The 24,967-nt window shown below is 37.7% G+C and overlaps 2 protein-coding genes across 2 annotated transcripts in view; one reads left to right on the top strand and one right to left on the bottom strand.

Annotated features, from left to right (window-relative positions):
• LOC125240790 (protein takeout-like) overlaps positions 1–18,537 on the top strand; it is a 23,563-nt gene extending 5,026 nt beyond the window's left edge. The window contains exons 2-5 of the mRNA XM_048148869.1: positions 15,281–15,521; positions 16,219–16,352; positions 16,694–16,843; positions 17,463–18,537. Coding sequence (XP_048004826.1) covers positions 15,281–15,521; positions 16,219–16,352; positions 16,694–16,843; positions 17,463–17,614 — 677 coding nt within the window. The 3' untranslated portion in view covers positions 17,615–18,537. The remainder of the gene's footprint in view (positions 1–15,280; positions 15,522–16,218; positions 16,353–16,693; positions 16,844–17,462) is intronic.
• The window catches only part of LOC125241860, a 22,454-nt gene continuing 16,012 nt past the window's right edge, over positions 18,526–24,967 (bottom strand). Inside the window, exons 11-16 of the mRNA XM_048150542.1 lie at positions 22,806–22,893; positions 22,493–22,582; positions 21,247–21,394; positions 20,482–20,615; positions 19,740–19,892; positions 18,526–19,399 (exon numbers count right to left, since the gene is read on the bottom strand). Of these exons, the coding sequence (XP_048006499.1) occupies positions 19,248–19,399; positions 19,740–19,892; positions 20,482–20,615; positions 21,247–21,394; positions 22,493–22,582; positions 22,806–22,893 (765 nt within the window). The 3' untranslated portion in view covers positions 18,526–19,247. The remainder of the gene's footprint in view (positions 19,400–19,739; positions 19,893–20,481; positions 20,616–21,246; positions 21,395–22,492; positions 22,583–22,805; positions 22,894–24,967) is intronic.

Below are 24,967 nucleotides of genomic sequence, written 5' to 3'. Positions count from 1 at the left end.
GTCATTTCAGATTAATTGCGTGTCTTTGACATGTAGATAATAAATTGATCAGTTAGAACAGGTCAAGAGCATCACGAGGTGTTAGCTGGTACGGTACGTTACGAGGTGATACATCATAGACTAATTGAGTTGTAAGTTGATAAATAACATGAAGAGCAGTGCAGGTAGTTTGAAAAGCAATCGTAGTTAGAAGATATCTGTTAATGTTAACTTTAGGACTTCGGCAAACTATAAAACAAAGAGCAGCGTCGCCACCCGACGTCGTAGTCATCGCACACAGATAGAAAATATCTCTTCAACCAAAGAAACCTATTTGAACCAAGAGATATCCAGTTTCCCATATCAGGAAGATTTTAATTACTTGATATAAAACATAAAATGTCTCGATGTTTATTACTTGCACTAACCATTTTATATCTTAACATGATTAGCAAAACAATCTTTTTTTAAAAACTTAATCATTTATTCCAAGAGCGTAAACGTTTTGTTCAGTGATAATTATTACTCAGAAGCAAATCAGCAAGTTCTTAAAAACAAGTATAATATTTCTTGGTTCTAAGTAATAAAATTGTTGTATTAAGAGTTATGACGGTTTTCGGTTAAGAGTTATGCATAATTAAAGTAAAAGTTAATGTTTCTTGGGGTGAAACAATTAGTTACTTACACCAAATATATACATTTTTCATTTTAAAAGTTCTGACGGTATTAGATGAAGATTTACATGTTTGAAGTTAGATTTAATGTTTCTTGGGGTGAAACAGTAAGTATCTTAAACCAAATATACTTACTTCTTGGAAAAGCATTTATTCAAAAGTCATCGGAACATGTAAAACTAACTTAAAAATACTAATTAATATAATACTACTCTAATAAAACTAACATGACTATAAAACTAAATTCTATTCACAAAACTCGTTCCGAGCCCTCTCAGATGCAAAGGTGCCCATCACACTCGATGCGTTCCCACGCTGAATTGCGATAGACAGCCTTTGCATCAGAAAAGACCCGGAACGAGGGTCATGGCCTCTCTCGCTGAGCCGCCGCCCCAATTCGATCAAAAAGGCTCTCCCCTCCGCACACCAACACCCCGACGTCTCTACTGCCAACGGGACAAATAGATAGCGCGACAGCAGCGCCGAATATTTGTCGCGCTTCCGTGATGCTGCTAGTTCAGCCGCTGCTCCAGCAGTCCGGACTGTCCGGCCGATGTGCGAGGCGGCAAACGTGCTGACACACACTTCTTGGATGTAATTTATCTTATTTCATTTAAAATATATAATTTCTTGAAATGAAATTTTATATTTCTTAGATTGAGTAAATAATGTTTGTAGCGGGGGTGCGCGCGGGGAGAGAAGGGAAAGCCGAAATGACGTGAGAGGTGTGTATTATGTTCAATAACCCGTACGTTACAAGCTTATAACTCAGAACGAAGACGAGTTCCCCAGCCAGTTAGAGAGAGAGAGAACTGGAGCGGAAGCACGTTTAGGATAGTCCTCAATAATAGCGCGTAGTTCCCAGAGGGAAGCAGGGGGCTATTATGTCGGAATTTGTATTCCTATGATTCGATACATATCAAGTTCCAACCGGCGAGCCTAACCAAATCGGGAAAAATCTTAACACCGCGATGTACGAATTCTATGGGCTGGGATCAGCGCCATCTAGCGGGTTTTTTGGTAACTAAACCGGTGTCGCCGCTCGGCGCGCGAACTAAATCTTGAAGCAAAACTTTATTATTTTTCGATCTAAACGTGTTGATTCTCAAATGGAACTTGTAGGCATTAAATCAAGAATTTGTGATATGAAGCCAAGAATGTAATAAATCTTGACCTAAGTCCGTGTTGATTTTTTATTTAAAACCTGCTCGAATTATGAATGAAGTCTATAAGCATCAAACCAAGAATTATTATAATCAAGCCAAGATTGTTCTAAATCTTGAAGTAAAACCTTGATATTTTTTGATTTGAACTTGTTGATTCTCAAATGGAGCTTGTAGACATTAAATCAAGAATTTGTGACACAAAGCCAAGAACTTAATAAATCTTGACATAAATCTGTGTTTATTTTTGTTTTAAGTTATTCTGGAACTTTGAATGGAGTTGCAAAGCATCAAATCAAGAACTATTAAAATCAAGCCAAGATTGAACTAAATCTTGACGTAAAACCGTGTATTTTTTTTATTTAAACTTTTATGTCTTGACTGTAGAACGTAAAAGTTAAATTAAGAAATTATGATTTCCTATTAAAAACGCAGAATTCTTGTAGTTAAATTGTGGTGAATCTTCTTTTAACAGGTTTTTATTTTTGCTTTGATAAAGGTTACTTGAACCAAAGACGTTTTTTAAGAACTAGCATATTCATACTAAAACGGTGTAATATTTTGTTGCAAATAAATACTTCTTTGATTCAAATCTGTCCTATTTGTACCAAATGTATATAAAGTTACGTCTGAACAATTTTGATTCTTCTTTGAAAAAGGAATATCCCTTTAGGTTAAGACCATGTTATTAGATGAAGAATTATATTATTCCTTTTAAATAACAGTGTTTGAGAGAGTTTTCCGTCTTAAATTAAAATATCTTTTCTATCTGTGCACCGTGTTGAGTTTATCTATCAAATTGTATTTTTTCCCTGGGTGGCTAGCCGAATGGCACAATCGCTCACGAAACGCTCACGAAACGAAGCGCTAGTAGATATCTAGCCACCCTGGTGCCCCGTAGCCGAATGGCATTTCTCCGACGCCAAACGAAAGCGATACGCCGCTGGCTCTGTCGCGCCAATACGCAAGCGCGATAGAGATAGATATCTACGAGCGCTTCGTTTCGTGAGCGTTTCGTGAGCGATTGTGCCATTCGGCTAGCCACCCTGGCCCCGTAGCCGAATGGCATTTCTCCGACGCCAAACGAAAGCGATACGCCGCTGGCTCTGTCGCGCCAATACGCAAGCGCGATAGAGATAGATATCTACTAGCGCTTCGTTTCGTGAGCGTTTCGTGAGCGATTGTGCCATTCGGCTAGCCACCCTGGTGCCGTAGCCGAATGGAATTTCTGCGACATGAAACGAAAACGAAACGCCGCGAAATGTAGCCTGGCTCTGTCGCGCCAATACGCAAGAGCGATAGAGATTAGATATCTACGAGCGTTGCGTTTCGTGGGCATTTGTGCCATTCGGCTACGTACCCTGACCAGAATCACACTATAGACGCTAATTCTGGCTTAGGCTTAGGCGCATTTAGTAAGTTTGTCGTCTGAGAAAAAATTAAACGATTTCGGGACATTGAAGTTAGATATTGCTACATTAATACCTCGTAACGGATGTAGCAAAACCATAGCATTTGACAGTTTGATGTCAGGGTTGGCGATCACGATGAATAATTTATTTACTCTACTGCATACTGCACGTATGATTGATAAGTACTAATAATGATATAAGTAAAAATAACCTTACTGACCCTCTTTAGATAAAACCTTGTTTGATTTTCTATCAAAGAAAATAGATTATTAATATGTCAATGTCATCAATGTTAAATGCGTTTAAATGTGTATGTTATTTTATTCATAAGAGCACGCATTTTCTGGAATTAATACATTATGGAATCTTTATTACTTGAAAATATTGGTGTACTAGAAAAAAACGAACTAAATATTTCTAGTATCGTATGTGCAACAAATATAAAATCAAAGAAAGACAACGTTGTCAAACATTTGGCTAGTAGAAGCCGTCAAGAAAAGAAAAGTGGTTACTCTTCACATTTAAATTTTCTTTTACAAGATAAACCAGGATTACAGGTAAAAGATAACAAAATTTACTGTAGGCCAGCTGTCCCATATGTGTAGCGGGCAGGCTCAAGTACCTAGCCATATGAAGTGGAAACATGGAGTGACTATATACAATAGAGAAGAAGGTTCAGATGGATCACAACTTAAATATAATTCACGATGGTGCCTTTCATACATTACATTCATGGATAAGGACGTAATTATACAGAAGCATAGTTTATTTCAAAATTCTGTGGAGGTAAATAAGATGTTTAGTTAATAAAGATATGTTCAATAACATGTGTGTTTTTTTGTATTCGTAGTACAAGTACATCTGTCATACATAGGTAGTGACAACCCTGACGTACATCTGCTACAGATTTGCCGGTTCGATTACGGGGTATTTATGTATAATATAATAATGAGCCAGAAAAGGCGTCTCCACCAGAAAATAAGTTTTATATGATTCGACTTACGCCGTGTCTTGCGTGGGCGACGGTCGCGCGACCGTCGCGACCTACTATAAATGTGCTACATATTTATGATCTATGGATATGATCAATTAATTACTTATGTAGATAATTTGCTAGGATGAAACGCGCGAAAAATCTTTGTCTTTTTAAAGTAGGTACTTCAGCGTAGGAGAGCGACGAGCGGCGGACGGCGTTTCGTCTCGGATTACACTGTTATAAACATAAACGTTTTATAATATTGCGTCAAGATCTGCTCACTTGTCTAATAAATATAGATCGTTATCAGCGTGCTGTATTTATTGGTGACAGAGTATGGTTGGCAAAAAATAAATACACAAGTATTTAGAACATTACATACTTAACAAATTACTAAATATATATATATGTCGGATCGTGGGCGTATCATACCAGAACCGTTGTCAGGACCCGTTGTAGTTGTTTATGAGAGCTTTTCAATGAAATACCATGTCCATACCACAGAATTTACTTCACAAAATCGATTACACATTAAAACACGTTATAGATTACATCCCGCCTATTATTTCGAGCAAACTGCCGGATTAGACCGAAGAACCTCCAACAACGCCAGCACTCCTCAACCATTTTTGCCTGCAGCTCGATCGGCAGCCTCCAATCATCTGTTCATCATCTGTTTTTCGATTCTGTTCTTTTAGACAATAGCGTCCTCTCTGGCGTTTTGGCAGAACTCAGTCGAATACCAGCCAGGTTGTACAAAGTTGTAAACCCTTGTTTGCTCTATTTGTCAAATATAGCGTCATAAAACGTGTCTCAAACCACATTTTAGTCATTCTCCGACACGGCCAACCTGACATATTCGCGTCCCTTGCGAATACAATCTCCCTGAAGAAAGTTCTTTGTAGTTTTCGCATGTGGACTCCATCAGTTGCAAAAAGATTAACAGGTTAGCCAAATGCACAAACGCTCACGACAATATCTGTATCGTAGCTATCTATCTCTCTCGCTGTCTATCGCTCTCAGCCAGACCGCATTTCTGTCGGCGTCTGGCGTCGACGATTTTCAGGTAACTTCTACTTCTCCGACACAGCATCAGCATCCTCTAACATCGTGTACGTCACTGCAACGTACATCTGTGAACAGAATACAACAATCTGAGGTATCAAAGCTCATCACTCGGCCTCCCTGACCTGAAGAACATTCTCATTCTTTTTTTTATTGCCAAGCAAATAGTTAAAACCCAAACATTTAATACTGCACTAACAATCACAAGATCATTATTTAGCATCAAATAAAACATTTAAGCAGTAACATACAGTTAGGCTAATTTTCGCCGCACAAGGGGTACATTCCAAAATTTCCAAAGAAAACAGCGTGAAAATAATGTTCCGAACAATATGCAAAACAGCCTTTGCAAGAACCTTGCCGTAGAACTCTCATTTAAATTAAATCCTTCACTAATTTCCCATAGTTTACTTTTTTACTACTTCTTACTCACTAGGTACATTTGATTATCTCGACGACGATGACCTAACTCATGGTAGGGGTTTTTTTAAACATTTTGTTCAATTGTTATCTTATTAATAAAGCGTTGTTGGCCAGCATTATTCCAAAAATTTAGTTGCGATTCCAGAGAACGCTTAACGATTTCTAACCGAGAGGCTTTAATATCGTCTGTTTAGATGGATAAAATGTTTAGTGGACATGGCTTTCATCGCCCCTGCGCATTAGATGCATACATAATGTCATTAGACATTCGATTTGAATCCATTGATATTATGATAATTTCTAAAGGCTATTATCACATTGACAAATTAGTTTAAGATTAAAATTTCTCTTGAATTTTTAGAAAAGTTAAAGGCAAATCGGAACATGACGATTTTATGTATGTAAGACCCTTCACTAAAATCAAATTTCAAAAAGGACCATGTTTAACAAAATCACAATCAAAAGTAAGTATCCATTTCTTTTTCAAAATATGGCTCTTACGAATAAAGATAAAAGATTGAAGGCCCGATGGTCGTTTGTATTAGCCACTCAATTGCTCTATAATTTTCAATTAACTCTATTATCAAGTATAACTATAGCTACCAAAATCAGTTCTATCTATGTGCAAATTATTTTTATTTAAGGTAACTGTACACTATTCCGGGATAGTAAAATATGGTACATTATTCCGGGATACTTTGGTTTTTGTCACAAAATAAGGAAACTATCAGTAAAATCTTAATTTAATGCAGTATTTTATTAACTATACATCAAAAAGAACCGAAAAAGTCGATTTTCGAATATGTATCATATCTTTTGAAGCCGTGAGGTACCTCCAAACGCGTCAGTCGCAACCACGCAGTGGTTTCTATGGGCGTGTTTGACGGTGAGCTTAACGCTGCAGCGGAACTTCTTAAGGGTTTACTGTGATGCGGGTAAGCTTATTTATATTAAATTTGTATCATAATTATCTTATAGTTATTAAAAGACATGCATATCATCTTTTCAAATTAATTTAAAGCATATTTTAATTAAAATACCCGCTCCCGGAATAATGTACACCATTTTGACGCGGTGTACATAATTGCGGGAGTATCACGGAATAACGGAAACACAGTTCGTAATGTTTATATTTATATATTTGATGTAAATACATTAAGTAAAGATTACAGATTATAGTGACATAATTACGGTACAAATATTTTTTAGATTTTAATCTCACAATTGAGTACAAAATGTATACTCGTTGAGTAATACGTCCGAAATATTGGAGTGTGGCATCGACATTAAATTTATTTTATTTCATAAAATTAAATCACAAAAGTTATTTATTTCGACGTTTTGAGTATAATTGTTATAAATTCTTCCAATATACTAAGAAAAAAATCTTGTTGGTCTTTTAATATAGCCTTTGTTTTGACTGCCGTAATTAAGTACACGACTTTATATGAGTGAACCTTATTCCGGTATACTTATATAAAGTATATTAAAATATATAAACTCATAAAATAAGGTACAGAGACCCGGCTATTATGTTTTTAAACTTCCTTAGTTAGCTAAAAATCTTTATACCGCATATTGGTTTGCCCGTCAGTCTGTATAAGATTTAGTTCAATTATCATTTGTACTATAAAGCTAAAATTTACATGAGGACAATACATAATAGGATAGACATATATAAATATAAAATAGTACCTAAACATTGCTCGGACAGTCAATCTGTGTAAGAACGGCCTATAATATTCATTTATTGAGTACTATTTATTTATATAATACATAATATATTGAACAACGTAACCAGTACCAAAAATACACTCTGTATAAGCATCTATCAAAACGATATGTGCATTATATATTTATGTAAACAATATTTTAAATTCGTTTTTTTTACATTATGCTTCAACAATGGGGCCTTTAAAGATATCCCGTAATAACGTACAATGACTCCCGGAATTAGAGCCATACTAAAATTGTATCCCGGAATAATGGGCAAACTAAGGGTTCAGTAAAACAACGGTAATTTCTATAAATTAGAAGTTACGATGCAAAGTAGGGTCTTAAATCCATCGTAGAAGACTTATCCTTAAAATAAAATAGTTAACACGACTACAAACTTCGCAATTTTTTTTCAATCCTCACTCAAAGTAGGAAACGTCTTAAGTTCCCGTAATATGGTACAGTTACCTTAATTCAAAACTTGTCAAAAACCGATAAAAACCGTGTGAAGCCCCTTAAAAGCAGCTTTTCGACATAACTCAAATATTTTGGTTGAATGTTTACATGCTGATTTTTAAACACAATCAAACTTTAGTTACCAATAAATAGGTACCAAGGTATTTAAGTTTTAGAATAGAACCTACAGCTTACTTGTTTGATTGCCATAACACGTACCAAAATATGTAGTTCCGTTTAGTTTACTGTCCTAACCGAGTTCCCGTTATTCTCCATAAGCACAAATTATCAAAACATGAAATATTACAGATTGGTACTTCATTCCAGTATTATCATTAAACCACTTCCACAATTGAACAAGAAAATATGATAAAATGTAACTAGAAATTTACATACTAACATGACATTATCTGACTGACACAGTCATTACTTCAAAATCAAACAGCTTTAGGACATGTCCAAAAAGGATAAACATGCATTGAAAACATTAAAAGATAAAGAATTCACAACTCATTTTTTTTTAAACGAATGCGAATATAATGAACTTGGCGTTGCTAGACTTAGTAATAGAATATTTTCAAAGATAGGTGTTTGTACAGAACACAATACATTAACAGAAAAAAATACTGTGCATAATTAATTGGTTTCGCGTTACCTAGATATGTTTCAAACCACATTAAAGTCAGAAACAGTCAAAAATAACGACTATTCGCTTATAAATCACTTGAATATAAACTCAGATCATAACACAGGGTGTCACTTCCCCGTAGTTGACTCTATACCAGACGAATTAAAATCTCCAAGTAACGGTACCCACTAACAATTTTGCGTATTTATTTTCAAACAGGAATATCATAATGTATCTTCATTCTTGAAACTGGGATAACTAATTATGTACTTCAACAATAACATCTGTAAATTCGTAACCATTAAACCGAACGGACCGTTTCATTTTTAATAGAGGAACTCGTATGCTATATTTACAACCTTTGGTATCAAGTGAAAACTCAAAAAGAAAACACATTTTGCTCATAGTAAACGGAAAACTTTAAAAGCAATTTTATTTTATTTTAGTAACCAATATATTTTCACATGGGTCACACGTGCCAATGCCTATAAAATCAACACCAAGTGCCAAATAACAGACTTCGTAACAGACATCACATCGCTAACCTCTTCGCCCGGTCTGAACCCCTTAAGTTGCAGTTACGAATGACACTGTGCTCTCCAGCATCCAGTTCTCAAACGCCCTCTGAACAACCAAGGCTCCGCGTGCAGCTACCAACCTTAAGTTCCAGTTACGATTGAGTCTGTGCCCTCCAGCAACCAGCCCTCAAACGCCCTCTGAAGAACTCAGGTTCCGGTAGCGACCGCCAAATCATTTTTTAAAATAACTCACCTACCTTTATCAAATGTTAACGTTACTATTACTTTGAGAGGGTTGTAGCCTTAACGCGTTATCTTTTATACCAACGACATAATAAAAAGGATATGCGCGAAGAAATTTGTTTTGTCCTATTACTGGTAAAATTCTTAATGTATTGTATGAACTGAGCAACAAATTTTAATATCCTTCTCAAATCATAACATGCTAACCTAGTTATTGTCATTTGTGTTTCATGGAAAATATAGTCATTCGTTAAGTAGGTACCTCATTTTAATGACAATTAGAATCAAAAATTAGTCAACTTATTTTTCATTATTAATTGAATGTAACTATCAACATTGAATAAACTTTTTAGAGATACAAACATCCAACAAAATATCACTGAAACATGAAGTTACTTTTATTGGAAACTGAAAATTGAAATCCTAATATAGGCACATTTTTTTTGGATTACTATTTCAAACTTTAAAAACTTCTGGCTATGGCATGGAAAGCTCTAACTTTATTGTTCAATTATAATCGCACAACTTCTAACCCTTGACACCTACGCAGCTACGTTTTTGAAATCAAGCCGCTGGTACAGTTTGTAAGCCCAGTCATTTAGTTAACTCTAAATAAAAACACGCGTTCACCTAAAACTATCGCACTTTCGTTCGATTTTATCTTAATTCAATCAGATCAATAAACAGTCCTCTCAGGACTCAGGTTAAAACATCCGGATGCCAGCAGGCGCTCCAGCCAGCCGCGTCACATCAAATTTAAGAACTCGCCTGACTTTGTAAGCTCGTTTTTAATTACTCATAATCGTAAACCAAATCTTAACTACCAATAGCTAACGTTAACGTTGCGGTACTAAGATAGCACACACACTAAACAGACATAGGTAAATCAATCTAAACAAAATGGTAAGTACTAATCAAAATTATTTCTCACTGTAATAGCTTCACCCGATAATTGTTGGTATACAGGTACTATAATGAACGCTGCGTAAGAATACTCTATTTCAAATTGCATTTTCCACAAGTAAACCACGTTAAATGCACACGGCACTGAGCTAAGACGGCTAAACCAACTCTTCAGTACGTCTACGTATCGAAACTTCTGTACTAACATTTTAAACATCAGTTCACATACTCTCCTACGTAAATCCCGTGTCGTTAGCCTTGTGAGGCACATTCAACCAATTGAACCAATACAGTAACAGATCATAATAGAATAGAAACAACTCACAGTATCATTTAGCAGTCTGGCAGAAGCTTACAGTAGCAATATGGCAACCAGTGGGATCTTGACGGTTTCTGTAATGAATGTATGGAACCAAGATCTAAGCATCGATTAAACCAACCATCGTTTGAGCAACATTAGCTCCCATCTCAGCAACTCTATCTTCATAGGTCATGGTGCGGTACCTATAAATTTTTTTTTTACGTTCTCTAGATACAGATTTTACAACAATATTAATTAGTAATTAGCATTACACAACATCAAATAAATTAACACAACAGAAATAAATCACAACAAATCACAATTCATAAAATTTTCACGTCAACTGTCATATGTCAAGTGGGTATTTTTCATCATAACGTTTCCGTATTTTTCACCAGCATAATCATGGGATTTCTTCATTATCTTCAGCATAAAAACTCTTGACTTGACTTTAGGAATACCAGCTTTCTTTCCGCTTTCAGACCATCGTTAGGTATTTGCCAAATCTTGGCTACTAGGAGGAATTCCGTAGCGAATTCCAGTTGTTCGGCCCAGCTTCTGATGTCGGATCGTGGGCGTATCATACCAGAACCGTTGTCAGGACCCGTTGTAGTTGTTTATGAGAGCTTTTCAATGAAATACCATGTCCATACCACAGAATTTACTTCACAAAATCGATTACACATTAAAACACGTTATAGATTACATCCCGCCTATTATTTCGAGCAAACTGCCGGATTAGACCGAAGAACCTCCAACAACGCCAGCACTCCTCAACCATTTTTGCCTGCAGCTCGATCGGCAGCCTCCAATCATCTGTTCATCAAATGTTTTTCGATTCTGTTCTTTTAGACAATAGCGTCCTCTCTGGCGTTTTGGCAGAACTCAGTCGAATACCAGCCAGGTTGTACAAAGTTGTAAACCCTTGTTTGCTCTATTTGTCAAATATAGCGTCATAAAACGTGTCTCAAACCACATTTTAGTCATTCTCCGACATATACATATTTATAATTACTTATCCAAATTACATTGAATAAATAACTAACATTTGTTCAACAGGTTTTGCTATCAGTCGTTCACGTCGATTAGAAAAATCACAGAATTAGATTTAGATAGAAGAAACGAGTTCATTTATTTGTATGGCGGCCGAGCGTGTCAGATTTTGTACTGAAGTTGTTACTTGCCTGTGATTTTAAATATGTCTCAGGCCCTTGAGTGTTGATAAGTTTTATGTTGTTGCAATTAAATATCATGTAACGAGGCATTTTTAATGTTTTTGTTGACTTCAACTTACAAAAATTGACGCCCGAAAGCTGCAAGCTGCGATTAAAGACGGACAACTCAGTGGATTTCACTGAGTTCTTTTGACACGCTAAGTAGATACGTTTGCTTGATCTATGGTTTATATGACATCTGTGAGAAAAATCCATTTTAAATAACTAAATGACCTTTTTACGTTGACAGAAGTTACAGGAAGGTAATAAATTAGGTACCTTCCTGTAACTACTCTTTACTCTTTAAAATACCAGTGAATATTTAAATGTAAATATTTGTTTTTTTTTGCCAACTGTACCATTTGTCACGAAAAGTGCACCTTGATAACGATCTATACTAATAAATGATGCACTTAACTATATACATAATGTATTTATTACTTACCTTTATTAGAATACATTTTATGAACTACCGAAGTCGAAAACAATAATTTTCCTTTGAATTCGACGTCTTAGGTGTTTTATTTGTATCTTTTATTACGGTCATTGATATGTCTTTATTTATAAATGACTTGGCTGTTATGTTAGTCTTAGTCCCTATTAACTAAACACGTACTTACCTATAATTCACATTTACAATTTATAGGACTGATTTAGCAAGATGATAACTTCCCATACAACCATTTCAGTCGCAAAATCTTCAAATCAGTAACTAGGGGCGTTCAATAAGTAATGATAATGAGTATTAAAACATAAGAATGTAAGTATCCTTATATTTTTATAATTAAAAGTAACTCTTTTGTGATTTATTTACATATTTAATTTTTTCAATTATTTTTTTTTTGCTCCCTTTAAAAATTAAAATCTTAACGATAGTCTAAATACCATGTCAGTAAGCACTTCACTTCATTATACTTCAGAGTAGCGATTATTTTACAATTTTATTTTAAGGTTGGGTATAAAATATTAATGATCCTTATATTACCTTCAATATTATGTATGTCACTTGTAGCTTTAAATACACTAACTTGAGCAGCACCCTCGGCAATTTGAGGGTTCGGCCCTGTCGACTGTCATTTTGAAGGCCAAAAACATTATTATTTGTTTGTTTAAAATGTTCTTATTGTAACTAATCATTTTTTTAATATTAAAATAATTGTATGTTCTTCTTTAATACTAATGTAATTTTGTTTCCAATCTATATTCTCAATTTTCGTGATAATCTGTAAAAATCGTGAACATGACCCAAAACAGCACCTAGAGTTTTTTTGGATACCATACCGTTTGAAAATGTATCTATACGAACTTTTTTTTATTGATGTTACTAATAAAGGATAAACCCAGCTTTAATTTAAAGTATGATTATTTTTGATATTCATGTCAGAAATGAACTCACGACATGTCAAATATTCATGAAAACATGCTCTTATTTTACTGAAAATTTTCATCCCCCACCTTGTGTCAATTATTTACATATCAAAGAAAAACAAATGAAAGTAGTAAAAATTTGAATTATGCAATTTCACTTTAATGAGTACTGCTACATGGACAAGTTAAGAAAAATTAAATCAAGATACAGGAACATATCCATTCTCATTACTTTTTGAACGTCCCTCGTAACTGTCAAATGTGACATAACGCGTGGTAACGTCGTGCAAACAATGCGACCGTATTGATACAATAACAAAATGTAGTCGTCGTGTGCACTCGTTACGGTAACAAAATGTGTACGAATTTGTGGCTGTCAATGTCACTGTCAGAATGACTTTTAACGACTCTGATATCAGAGTCCTTAAGTTTGAATACCTACTCACGTCTACCTTTACTTATAGGAAATAGGAATAGAAAACCTTATAAAAATAGGAAACCTTAATAGGAAAACGTGTACCTAATAGGTATATAAAAGAAAATTTTATTTTTCCTTGTAATCGCTATTAGAAAAAATTAGGTAAGGTACAATTGCGATTGGGGGCCACTTTCAACTGTTAATCTGCTCCATATGTATGTATCCACTAAACACGCGTGACATAGGTAATCGACCAGTGGACACTTTATTTAATAATGCAAAAATTGTAAAACAAAAAACGAGTAAGTACTTGAAAATTGTCCCCCAGTCGTAATTGACCCGCTATACCTTATTGGATTAGAGGGATAAGAATGTGAGAAAATTCAGAGAAATGCTGCAAAGTGGGTTTGCAGGTCGCTGCGCTATTGCTTACATAACCACCTTATGTAACCGTTGACCTTGTGCAAGAGCTAAGCATACGAAATGACCACTGCCGTTCAAGTTCAACGTTATTCGTATGAATAATGCTTACCTAACGATTGCTAACCGATGCCAATGTAAACATAGTGTAATTAACTTACGTATATATGTATTAGCAGGTACCGTCTCAGATATTGGGAATGAAATAAAATTACCTAGGTTGCGGTATTACTTAGGCTCTTAAAATGGCTTTAAAAATTGTAGTAAAAAGTACTTATTGAATTTGTAATGTATGTAAAAAGAGTAACATAAGTAACATTAAACGTGCGACCCGAGGGTTATCCAGTGGTTATCCACAAGTGTCCACTTTTTTTTTTGTTCTGGCTTTTGTTACATTAGCCAACGACAAGTGAAAGAGTTAAAGTTAGGGAAACTAGGAATTAGGAAATACGGATATTACGGTAATTTGGAAAGGAAAGGATTGGATTCGATATGATATACAATTTTATATTGTTCTTTTCTAATCGTTTAACTTAATGATAGTAAACACAGTTTTTATCCGTCTCGTATGCATTCAAATCGATCTCAAGGTCAAGTAGCCTAGAAAGATGTCCTAATGAGATGTTACGGTAGATCACCGGCGGCATTTCTCTGCTCACCTTGCCACCGCTGACCGCTTGCGCTTGCATCACGCGCGGCACACTTCGCCGCTTACATAACCGCCCCACGTGTAATCATTTCTTGCAAACACATTGATTGCTGATTAACTGATTTACTCATTATTCACTGCATCGGATTCACTAAAATCCGCTAAACATTCATTACTAAAATGTTTAATTGTTCATCAGGGCTGGTCTACACTTACCGCACAGATTAGTTGTGCCCTAGTTTTCGAAATAAATAAACAGTAATGATTTCGTTCTAAATGGAGTATGGTGCAACTTGACATTTTGGTTATAAAGCAAGGCGTGCCATTTGAAATAAAAAGGCTTTGTATTTAAATGACGCTTGCTAAATATGATTAAAACCTGTCCGGAGTTGTTCTTGAAACGCAATTGTGATCACATTGTTCGTCCCATTTCTATTGTTTGGTTCTCTAATTAATAATCAATATCATCAATAAGGGTCACTCCACATTTATTAGTCTACTAGCTGTTGCCTACGACTCTATATGAGAGTATTTTACTGTTGTCATTGTTGTGTTAAAAACTATAGGTAGTTTAGTTAGTTTAGTACAGAAGAATATTAAAAACTCGCAGGTGTATTTAACACGTTCGCGTTATGGTTTATGGTATATTGACCCTGCCGAATTATATGCAATCTCAACGGTCCACAATGTACTTAATTAAAATCGCATGCGAGTTAACGCGCCGTCTAAATGAGGCTTAACGTTGTATTTCCAGCGGAGTACATCCTGCCGTGCAGCCGGAGTGACCCGCAACTGGACGCGTGCGTGAAGCGGTCGTTCAACCACCTGCGGCCGTACCTGGCGCGCGGGCTGCCCGAGCTGGGCGTGCCGGCCGTGGAGCCGCTGCTCATCGACCGGCTCGTCATGGCCAACGACGCGGGCCCCGTGCGCGTCACCGCCTCCTTCACTAACATCACCGTGCTCGGCCCCAGCAACTACACCGTCACTAAGATCAGGTGAGACTCACTACAACCACGCACACGCCAGCTGCTGTCATACCAATAACGTGTCATTCTTTCCTATAGGTACTATCCCTTCCTACCAGACGTATAAATCAAATCAAACGGTTTTTATGACAGGCTGAAGCTGAAAAAGAACTTGTCATAGGGACTGTAAATAGACTATTGGAGTATGAGCTTCTTATAGTTCTTGAAGTCTTAAAAAAAATTTTCGACGCGATGGGTGTCTTAATACTTATGATTTGTAATTTATGTGCTATTGCGATATGATTTCTGCAAGCGTGGTTGCATTGCGAATAATTTGGTAGCTATTAAATAAACATGAGCATTTTTAATGATGAGAGACGTTTGGGCAATTTGATATTTGACACAACAATAGTTTTGTTCTGAATCTGTCAGCATTGTCTCAACGTAACTTGTTCATATTTTGCGCATTTGGGTCGTCGAAATGCAATTCTCGCGGCTGGCCAGCTTGCGCAAACGTCGAGATCGCGCGTAAGATGGCTTGAGCGATTGCGACGCTAGGGACTCATCACGGGCGGGCACGCACCGAAACTATCAACTGACACGCAATTACTACATACTTGCTAATTACGTCGGATAGAGGATGCGTAATGGCATAGTTGTTTACCTAACCATACATTACCGGCACAAAGATGTTCTGGCATTGTAGAACCAATGAACTTGATTCCAGGTCGGACCTGAGCAAGCTGCGAATCGATATGGGGCTGGTGCTGCCGCGCATCGAGATCACGGGCCGCTACGAGGTGTCGGGCCAGGTGTTGCTGTTCCCCGTGCGCTCGCAAGGAGACTTCTGGGCCGCGTTCAGTAAGTTACTTACTTCGTTTTACTCGACTGCACTTTGTTCCCAATTCTTTGGGATTAGATCTCTTATCATTTTGTGTATTCTTGTACCTCAATAACTTCTTAAGTAAGTATGAGCTGTCCAAGTTATAATTATACCTAATCTTATAATGGAACATTGAGATCTAAGTAGGTACAGTAACATATTTGTATTCGTAATTTATGCTTAGACAGGTCACTTCTTTAAACTTTAAAGTCAAGAAAAGTGAATGGCTGCGGCACTTTAAACATGATATTTTTCCAAGTAATAATTATAATTTTACCTACAAATAAACCTACCATAACTTTCCATGAACTTGTTACAGTTGACGTGGCGGCCATCGCAAAGGTGTTCGGCAAGGAGATCGAGCGCGACAACGTCAAGTACATGGCGGCGGACCGGCTCCTCGTCGACTTCAAGCTGCGGAACTCTCGCTTCAAAGTGCGGGACACCGTCAACTATGGAAGCGTCATCGGTACGATATCTATAATAATCCGCTCCGCTTGTAAACATGTTCAACTTTTAGGCCTACTTGCACCAACCACTTAACTCAGGGTTAGTGGTGTCATCTGTCAAATTCCATATAAAATGGTGGGTTAAGCCTCCATTTTCGTTGGTGCAAGTGGCCGTTAAAGAAGTAAACTGGTGACTGGCAATGGTGACGTGATGCAGTTATGCGGTCGTAACAAACCAACTGTCAGAATTACTTAATATCGTCTCATCAGTATTTGTTATGTCGCATCGCATCTCATAGCATCTGTAGCTTTTTATCTGATACAACGGGTCACTTTGTTTTAAGTGTTTTATTTGTTACTAGCTTTTGCCCGCGGCTTCGATCGCGTTCAATTCGAAAATTGTGGAATGCTGCATACAAACTTCCAATCTTCGCTTTAGGGAGGTGGGGGGAGGGGGTGGGAGGGGTAGGGGGTAGAAAGAGACAAAAAGTAGCCTATGTCACTCTCCATCCCTTCAACTATCTCCACTTAAAAATTTACGTCAATTCGTCGTTCCGTTTTGCCGTGAAAGACGGACAAACAAACAGACACACACCCTTTCCCACTTAGTATGGATTAGTTGTTATTGTGTTTTTTCAGGCGAAGCCATGAACCAGTTCCTGAACAACAACGCGGCGGAGATCATCGAGGAGATGCGGCCGGCGGCCAGCGTGGCCATCGCCAAGCACTTCCAGGCCTTCCTCAACGCCGCCTTCACCAAGGTGCCCATCGACGTCTGGCTCAAACCTTAGTGCAGTTCGTATTTCACTTTACATGCCCATCAAGTGACTTAAGGGCTTTAAGGGGGCATGACATAGTCAGATCTGATAATTCGTTACCTATTGCATTCAATTGTAGGCATTCAAAGGAAAATTATTCTAAGCATCGAACAATGATGAGTGTATTTTCCGAACTCTTACAATATTTCAAATGCAGATAGAAAATTTCCAGGTTTATAACTTTTGAAATCTGAGAAATTTTCTGTTGAGGCTAGTCCAAAGAAAATTTTGATTCTTTCCCTATAATTGTATCTACTACATATTTACTTTAAAAAAGTTTAATTGCTACATATTTCCACCATAGATGTACCTACTCAGGTTCAGAGCATGAATTCGACAGGGTGTGTTGGGTGAAAACTTCGAAATACTTAACATGTTGATAAAAAGAGGCAGAACCACGATTAAGACCTTTATTTGTAATGCATTTAAATGAGTAAAGTACAAACATACCTAAATTAGGTATCTGACCATATATAAAACGTACTTCATAATTATTCATTATTCTTCGTAATTATTACAAGAATAGCCGAAACTCTCGAATATTGCCATGATACCTCTTAATTTTGCAAAGACGAATATGTTAAACACTTTTTAAATATGTTCACAAATACAGTTTTATTCATTCGAGTGTTTATTGTAGGCACAAAAATGTAAATGGCAAACGACTGTATTCTAAAAAGGGCATTGACATGTTGTTGTCCTTGGATAATAAGTATTATTTATTATAGTATCCTAGTAAATACCTAAATTAGTGTAGTAGGTTGTAAGTTATGAATAAGGACAAAATAAATGTAAGTTACACTCTTAAGAAAATGTAACTATTTTGTCAGCTAATTGTTAGGGATACTTTTTTAGTTGTTGTAACTAAATAATAAACAAACAAAAAAGAATTGAAACCATTTATTTTTAAATTAAGTCTTAATCTAGATAATAAATACTTAAACAGGTATGTTACATAATATAATTATGGAATGAAGAATTAGACTACCTACAGCATAACTATCAGGTGTAAAAAGCACAACTATGTAAGGTTAGTGGCATGATTTGAAACGTACAATTTTTTTAAATAGGTTGTTTTGTGTTTTGTTACATAATAAACGATTGCAAAAGTCTGCGAACTGATGTCTCTCCCGTCTTAAATAATTTGGAGATGATTAATCAACACATATTTTGTCTTAAGGGGTCAAAGCTAACAGGCTATCAGTTAGCAGAATAGTCAGTTCTTCGGCGTGGTTGATGGCATCGGTCAGTGCGCCAGCATGTAGTGAAGGCGCTGTAGTATAGTCACGCAGCATGCCGAGGGTTAGGTCAGCCAATCAGACGTCTGCAGCTCTTCGCCCTCTGCTAGTTCCAATGAAATAGTTTGTATGAAGATGTGTTGTGATGGACGATGGTGGTCGGTCAGGTCAGGGCGCCAGCACGTCGTTGGCGCGCAGCATGCAGAAGGCTAGCTCAGCCAATGAATTAAGGAAATCGCGAAGGCGTGGTCGGCTAGTGGTTTGAGGAAGTCGCGCAGTGCCTCCTCCGTCGGTGTCTGCCGCTTCTCTCCCTTTGCTAGTTCTAATGAAACAGATTGTATGAAGATGTGTTGTGTTGGTGTGAACGATCAGGACGCCAGCACGTCATCGGCGCACAGCAAGCCGAAGGCGTGGTCGGCTAGTGGTTTGAGGAAGTCGCGTAGCGCCTCCTCCAGCGGCGTCTGCAGCTCCTCGCCCAACTTCTGCCAGTTCTCGTTCAGGAACTTGTTCATGGCTTTACCTGCGAATAACACAACTTACACAATCTCCTTATAGGATACTTATTCCTTTTTATTTTATATGCGGACATGGAAACATATTTTGGTGAGTAGGTAGTATCGTAAAGACTCACGTAAGACCAGCCTGTCTCCTAGCCCGGCAACAGATACTTCGTCTACTATGACCGCTGATGGTGGTGGTGGAATCTGAGTCATTACAGAAATCTACAATTTTCCAGAAAATTTAATCTCAGAGTTCTAATTATACGCTAGGCTAGGTTAGAGTAGAAGACTAGAAGAGGTCATCCTTATCCCGCTGTGAATCTCCTTGCTAAAAAACTAGAATATATAATAAAAACGTACCCAATTCCCCGTCCCCCCCGAAGAGGTTGTCGAGCTGCAGCTCGGCGTGGCCGATGTGGAACTTGACGGAGAGGCTCTCGCAGGTGAGCGCGTCGGGCCCGGCCCGGCGCGGCGCGCGCCCCAGCCCGATCGACACCACCGCGTTGATGTCCGCTGGAACAACAATTTCACAGCGATACTGGGTCAAATGGAATGGTCCCTTTCTAATACATGTATGGCTCTAACTCTTTTCACTATTTACTTAAGAGTTGTCAAAAATCAACTAATTAATCTTAGATTTGCGTGCAAAAGGGACGCCAAGTGGTGCCAACTCTAATAATTTCTACGTAGCAATGTGAGCCGAAAGTACCTGGAATTGCTTGAATGAGGAGTTTCTTTCTACGGCCGCAACGCAATATTATAAGTATCTACACGAACCCGTACAGATTAGGAATAGTAATAAGTAAGCAAGACTTCAATACCGTAACGTTCTTACTTAACAGCTTAAATCTTATTACGGTTTCCGCAAGACTTGGCAAAACATTTATTTTATCTTCTTTGTACCGAGTGATATTGTTTTTGGATTCTCACTGACTGGTCGGCTGATGATTATCAGGAATGGTGGAGCAATAAGTTGTTATCTACGGATTATGTACAGTGAGCTGCGAAATTGCATGGAGAAACTATGTAGGTACCCATTGATAAATTCGCCATGTACTTTTGCAGTACCTACTTGTTAGTCGTTGACTCGTCGAGTGCTTACCGTACTTGCCGGCGAACTGGCCCTCGCCCTCGATGGGCAGCATCAGCAGCTGCCCCGACAGCTTGTAGTGGCCCTTCATCCGCAGCTCGGGAATGTACAGCTCCGAAACTATCTTATGCTGTTTCGAGTCTACTCTGAAATAGAAACCTCCCGTTAGCAACTAGGTCGAATTTCTCATAGAAATTCATGTCCAGAAATTGCTTTGCCAATTTTGTAATCATAATTAATCGTATATCCATCAGCAAGTTTGTGTATTGCAGAGATTATAAAATGATATAAAAGTATGTAAAAATATATATATATTTTGTGTGCGATGGTTGGCTAAAGTACATAATCGTTCGCTTGTATTGGTATTAAATAGTAGGTAGCTACTCGTTCCGCAATAAAATGGAATGATGCCAGTATGTTTACCTTAACCGCCACACGTAGCTAACTACCTACAATGCACTATGTAAATTAGCATTATGCTACGATTATTACATTGTTACACTTGAGCAAGTTATTCTTGTGCCAGCCATGTGGTTTTCTATCGAAAAGTAGGTACAACTTAATTTAGTGTATAGGTAATACATATGACGTCCCCCGGGTAAATGGTACGTTATGGCGGTTTGTGCTTAAGATGTTACGGTACAACACGCATACGGTATTATGCGACGTAAGCGCCGTCTGCCATAAGGTAGTTTTACCCGTGGGAAGTGACATGTGTGCAAGCAAACTGTAGATGAGTTAATGCAAGAGAAGTTATGTAAGGCTCGTGTTACATACTGGACGTCCTTGACGCGCATGGTGGAGGGGCCGCGCACGGTGATGTCGGAGTAGGACGAGGTGACGGCGAGCGGGCCGGCCGCCTGCTGCACCGCCAGCGCGCCCACCACCAGCGGCTCGCACGCCGGCACGCCGTACTCCGGCACTCCTGCACGACATACGTTACACACACAACATGTCACATGAGCTTAGTTCCCACTCTGTTAAGGCTCATTTAAACGGCGCGTGAACTCGCATATCTTCAATCAGTCTTGCATGCGTGATCTTAAATCGTCTAAATCAAGCCTTAGTCGAGTCGAGAAGCGCGACTATTTCGGTTTTTTTACATTGATAAACTGATCAAATCAAAAAACATTGGTACAATGTAAGTATTAATAGTATCTTCCAAAATTCAAAAGCTAGACGCACTCAGTCTCGGTCTAATAGCACAACTTGCGCTCTCGCCCGCGAGTCTATACTTTGAAGTCGCGCTTGATGTATGGACTCGCGCGCGACAACGCAAGTTGTGCTAAACCGCCAGAAAAAGTAAGATAAAGTGTATAAGTGTTCAGTTACATCTTGTAACTAAATTACAAACGTAATCTAAAATGAGGCTTGATAGGGAGCAGATTATTTGTGTACCCTATGAATTTTTTAAAGTACGTGCGATACAATTTTCATAATAGGAGTTGAAGATTTGCCATGAAATTACAGGCTTAAGGGCCAGTTACATCAACGCAGCAGAGGTTTATGAAACTTCTCATATATAAGGTGCTAACAAATTAGTCACGGATATTTTAAGGGACGTTAATTAACATCAAAACAATGAACTTTCACTAGAAATTACTGAAAAAAATCATGATTTTTTTTGTTTTCATACCCTTAACAAAAAAAAATTATTTTAATTTATTTTCTAAATAACCATCCTCTGTAATGTAATTGCCTGTCAGGATGTTTAACAGTGTCTCTCATGTCACGTTAACAGTGTCTAGAGAGGTCTCATTTAATAATTTTATTAACGGGGTGTTTTAACATAGCATATTTGTTTCCTAGTTTTCTCTAAAAAAACATAACAAAACCTATGATATTTCATACATAAATATACTCCAGGAGCGGAGTACTATCAGCCGTAAAAAATATCCGTGACTAATTTGTTAGCACCTTATATAAATTTAGCGAGCGAGCGCTTTAACGATGGCAGAAGACGGTTTGTTGTAACCGAAATTTAGTCATTTAAATAAATCACTTCGGCTTGGGAGTTCTTTACCTGTAGCTAATTTTGGGATGTAGGCGTTGAGAGCATCTCTCAGACAGCGACCGAGGGCTTCCTCCTCACGAGGACACACGAATCCACCGACTGAAACACACGCGTGCAATCAATCAATTCGACGGGGAATCTTCACCCCATGTTGTAGGAAAATAACTAGGGAAGAAATCGAATTATTTTATGAAATAATATTTGATTTGTTTTTAAGTAAAATTGGTGACAGGTCGACTCTGCCACCAAAGAACTCGGTCACTTTTTTTTAAGATACGATATCCATTTTAGTTTGAAGTTAAATAATTAAATTGTACATTACAGTTCACGAAGCCTTTGTCTATTGCCGCAAATGCTGAAGTGACTCCACTAAAGAGCCATATTAATTTCCACATTTTAATAAAGACACTATGTTAAATGGAAGTACTTGTACGCTCAAGCTAATAAATAATAAAGGAAACGTGATGATAAATCATGATATTTATCTTAAAATTAGTTGTAATTTAGTAATAGTTATGAAGCACTATCATTAGATCTTATGAAATGATAAACTCATCACGTTTTATTAATAACTGTAATAAAAGCGAGTACCTACCTTAAATTAAGTATAATTATTTTTACTAAGTAACCTATATATTTAACATTTTAGCGCATTTTCAAGAATATGTTTTATTATACTACCAAATGTCTTATCCATCCACTAATTTGTCGCTACAATACGTGTCTAACACAAAAATAAAACGATTAAGTAATTGCTTATTAAGCATAACCTATTTCCTAAAATCGAGAAACAATGGAATTAAAAATGTAATTGTCTATTATCAATGATAAACAATTGTGTACGTTTTTAAGGGTTCATCCATATAGTTGCTGTGTAACAGCAACAGAAGAAGGCGGGGAGGGTCATGTCAAGTACGAGTATAACAGTAGGCTCCAAAGCCATTTCTTTCATATGAAAGTATGACAAAGGAGAGTGTAAATCTAGAGTGGATTTTATTCAAAAACGTGTCGTAGATAACGTTTTCGTTCGCTAGGTAGCGTGAACGGTCGCCACTTTGGCTAGGACCGCAAAAAGAAGCGACACGTTAGCCTAGCCTAGAATCTGGCTTTCTGTGCGTATTAAGTACAGTCAGCATCAAAAGTAGCGGATAAAACAAAGTTCTACAATTGTCTACCATTCTGTAACCCGAACAAAAAGGGACGTGGGTCTACACATAACACGAAAAATTTAACTTTGACACATTTGACCGCGAACTGTACATATTTATCTCTATCAGGCTGTCTGATACATTCGGTGAGTGGTTTCATAATCTACTACTGATGCTGACTGTAGATGGAACTAGGCAAATAGAGGTGTTTGCACGAGTACAGTCGAGTTCATAAATATGTGTACATTTTTTCACCTTATTGCTACGCTACGAGTTAAGGTAAAGAGATGTAGAGATATTTATAAACTCGGCTATATTTCGAGGGTTTACTGGTGAAACCCGATAAGTTGAGCAAACTGGTTTTTGAAATTCAAACTATGTGCAATTTCCACAATGTTGTTATTTCAAGGACAAATTATCTCGACTTATCGGGTTTCACCAGTAAACCCTCGATTTATAAACTTTATACATTGACATTTGACGACCGGTCTGGCCTAGTCGGTAGTGACCCTGCCTGCTATGCCGCGGTCCTGGGTTTGAATCCCGGTAAGGGCATTTATTTGTGTGATAAGCACAGATATTTGTTCCGGAGTTTTTTTATATTTGTTTCTATAGCTAGGCCAGACCGGTCGTCATACATTTCCGTGACGTTGACGCCATAGAGTAACGTAATTTATAGCGTCAAAAACTCATGGTAGAGGCTATGGGCGATGAGTCCCAATTTAGAGTAGTACCTACCTAATTTGAGAAAACTGTAACAGATAGTCAAATGAGTAAGGTTAATGATGTAGTAAGTATCGTATTTGGCCGTTCAAGGGGCAATCAGCAAAAGGGAGCGTACAAGTTTCTAATGGTTTGGCAACGCTCATTAGACACTCCTTGAGTTGCAGGCGTCCATAGGTTACGGTGACCGCTTTCCATCAGGCGGACCGTATGCTTGTGTGGCGCTGACGTAGTATAAAAAAAGGGAGCGCTGTACCTGTGGCCCTCGGTAGGCTGTGGCGTCAGCGGGCAGGCGCCCGCGCAAGCGCAACGCTCGCTCTATTTGTTTACCCCGCGTTGCAGAAGTGTGCCGCGTGCGGCCGACCCGGCACCGGCGTCGGCACCGGTTACATCACCCCCGTTACGTTGCGTCGCATTGGCCGCGCTAAAAACATCTCATTTTCATTCGCTCTTGCATGATGCGTCTTAACCCTGCAGGTTGATCCTGCTAGTTGCCCAACTGCATACAATGGCAGCTATTTTAGTGAATATTTTAAATTGCAATATCTTGGTAATGCAACCTTGTTCATTGCTTCATAAATTTTAAATCTAACAACTTATTTAGGTGTCTACG

Source organism: Leguminivora glycinivorella, chromosome Z (assembly GCF_023078275.1).
Source record: "Leguminivora glycinivorella isolate SPB_JAAS2020 chromosome Z, LegGlyc_1.1, whole genome shotgun sequence".
Taxonomy (NCBI): domain Eukaryota; kingdom Metazoa; phylum Arthropoda; class Insecta; order Lepidoptera; family Tortricidae; genus Leguminivora; species Leguminivora glycinivorella.
Note: the sequence above shows the minus strand (reverse complement) of the source record. Positions and strands in the feature narration are given on the sequence as shown.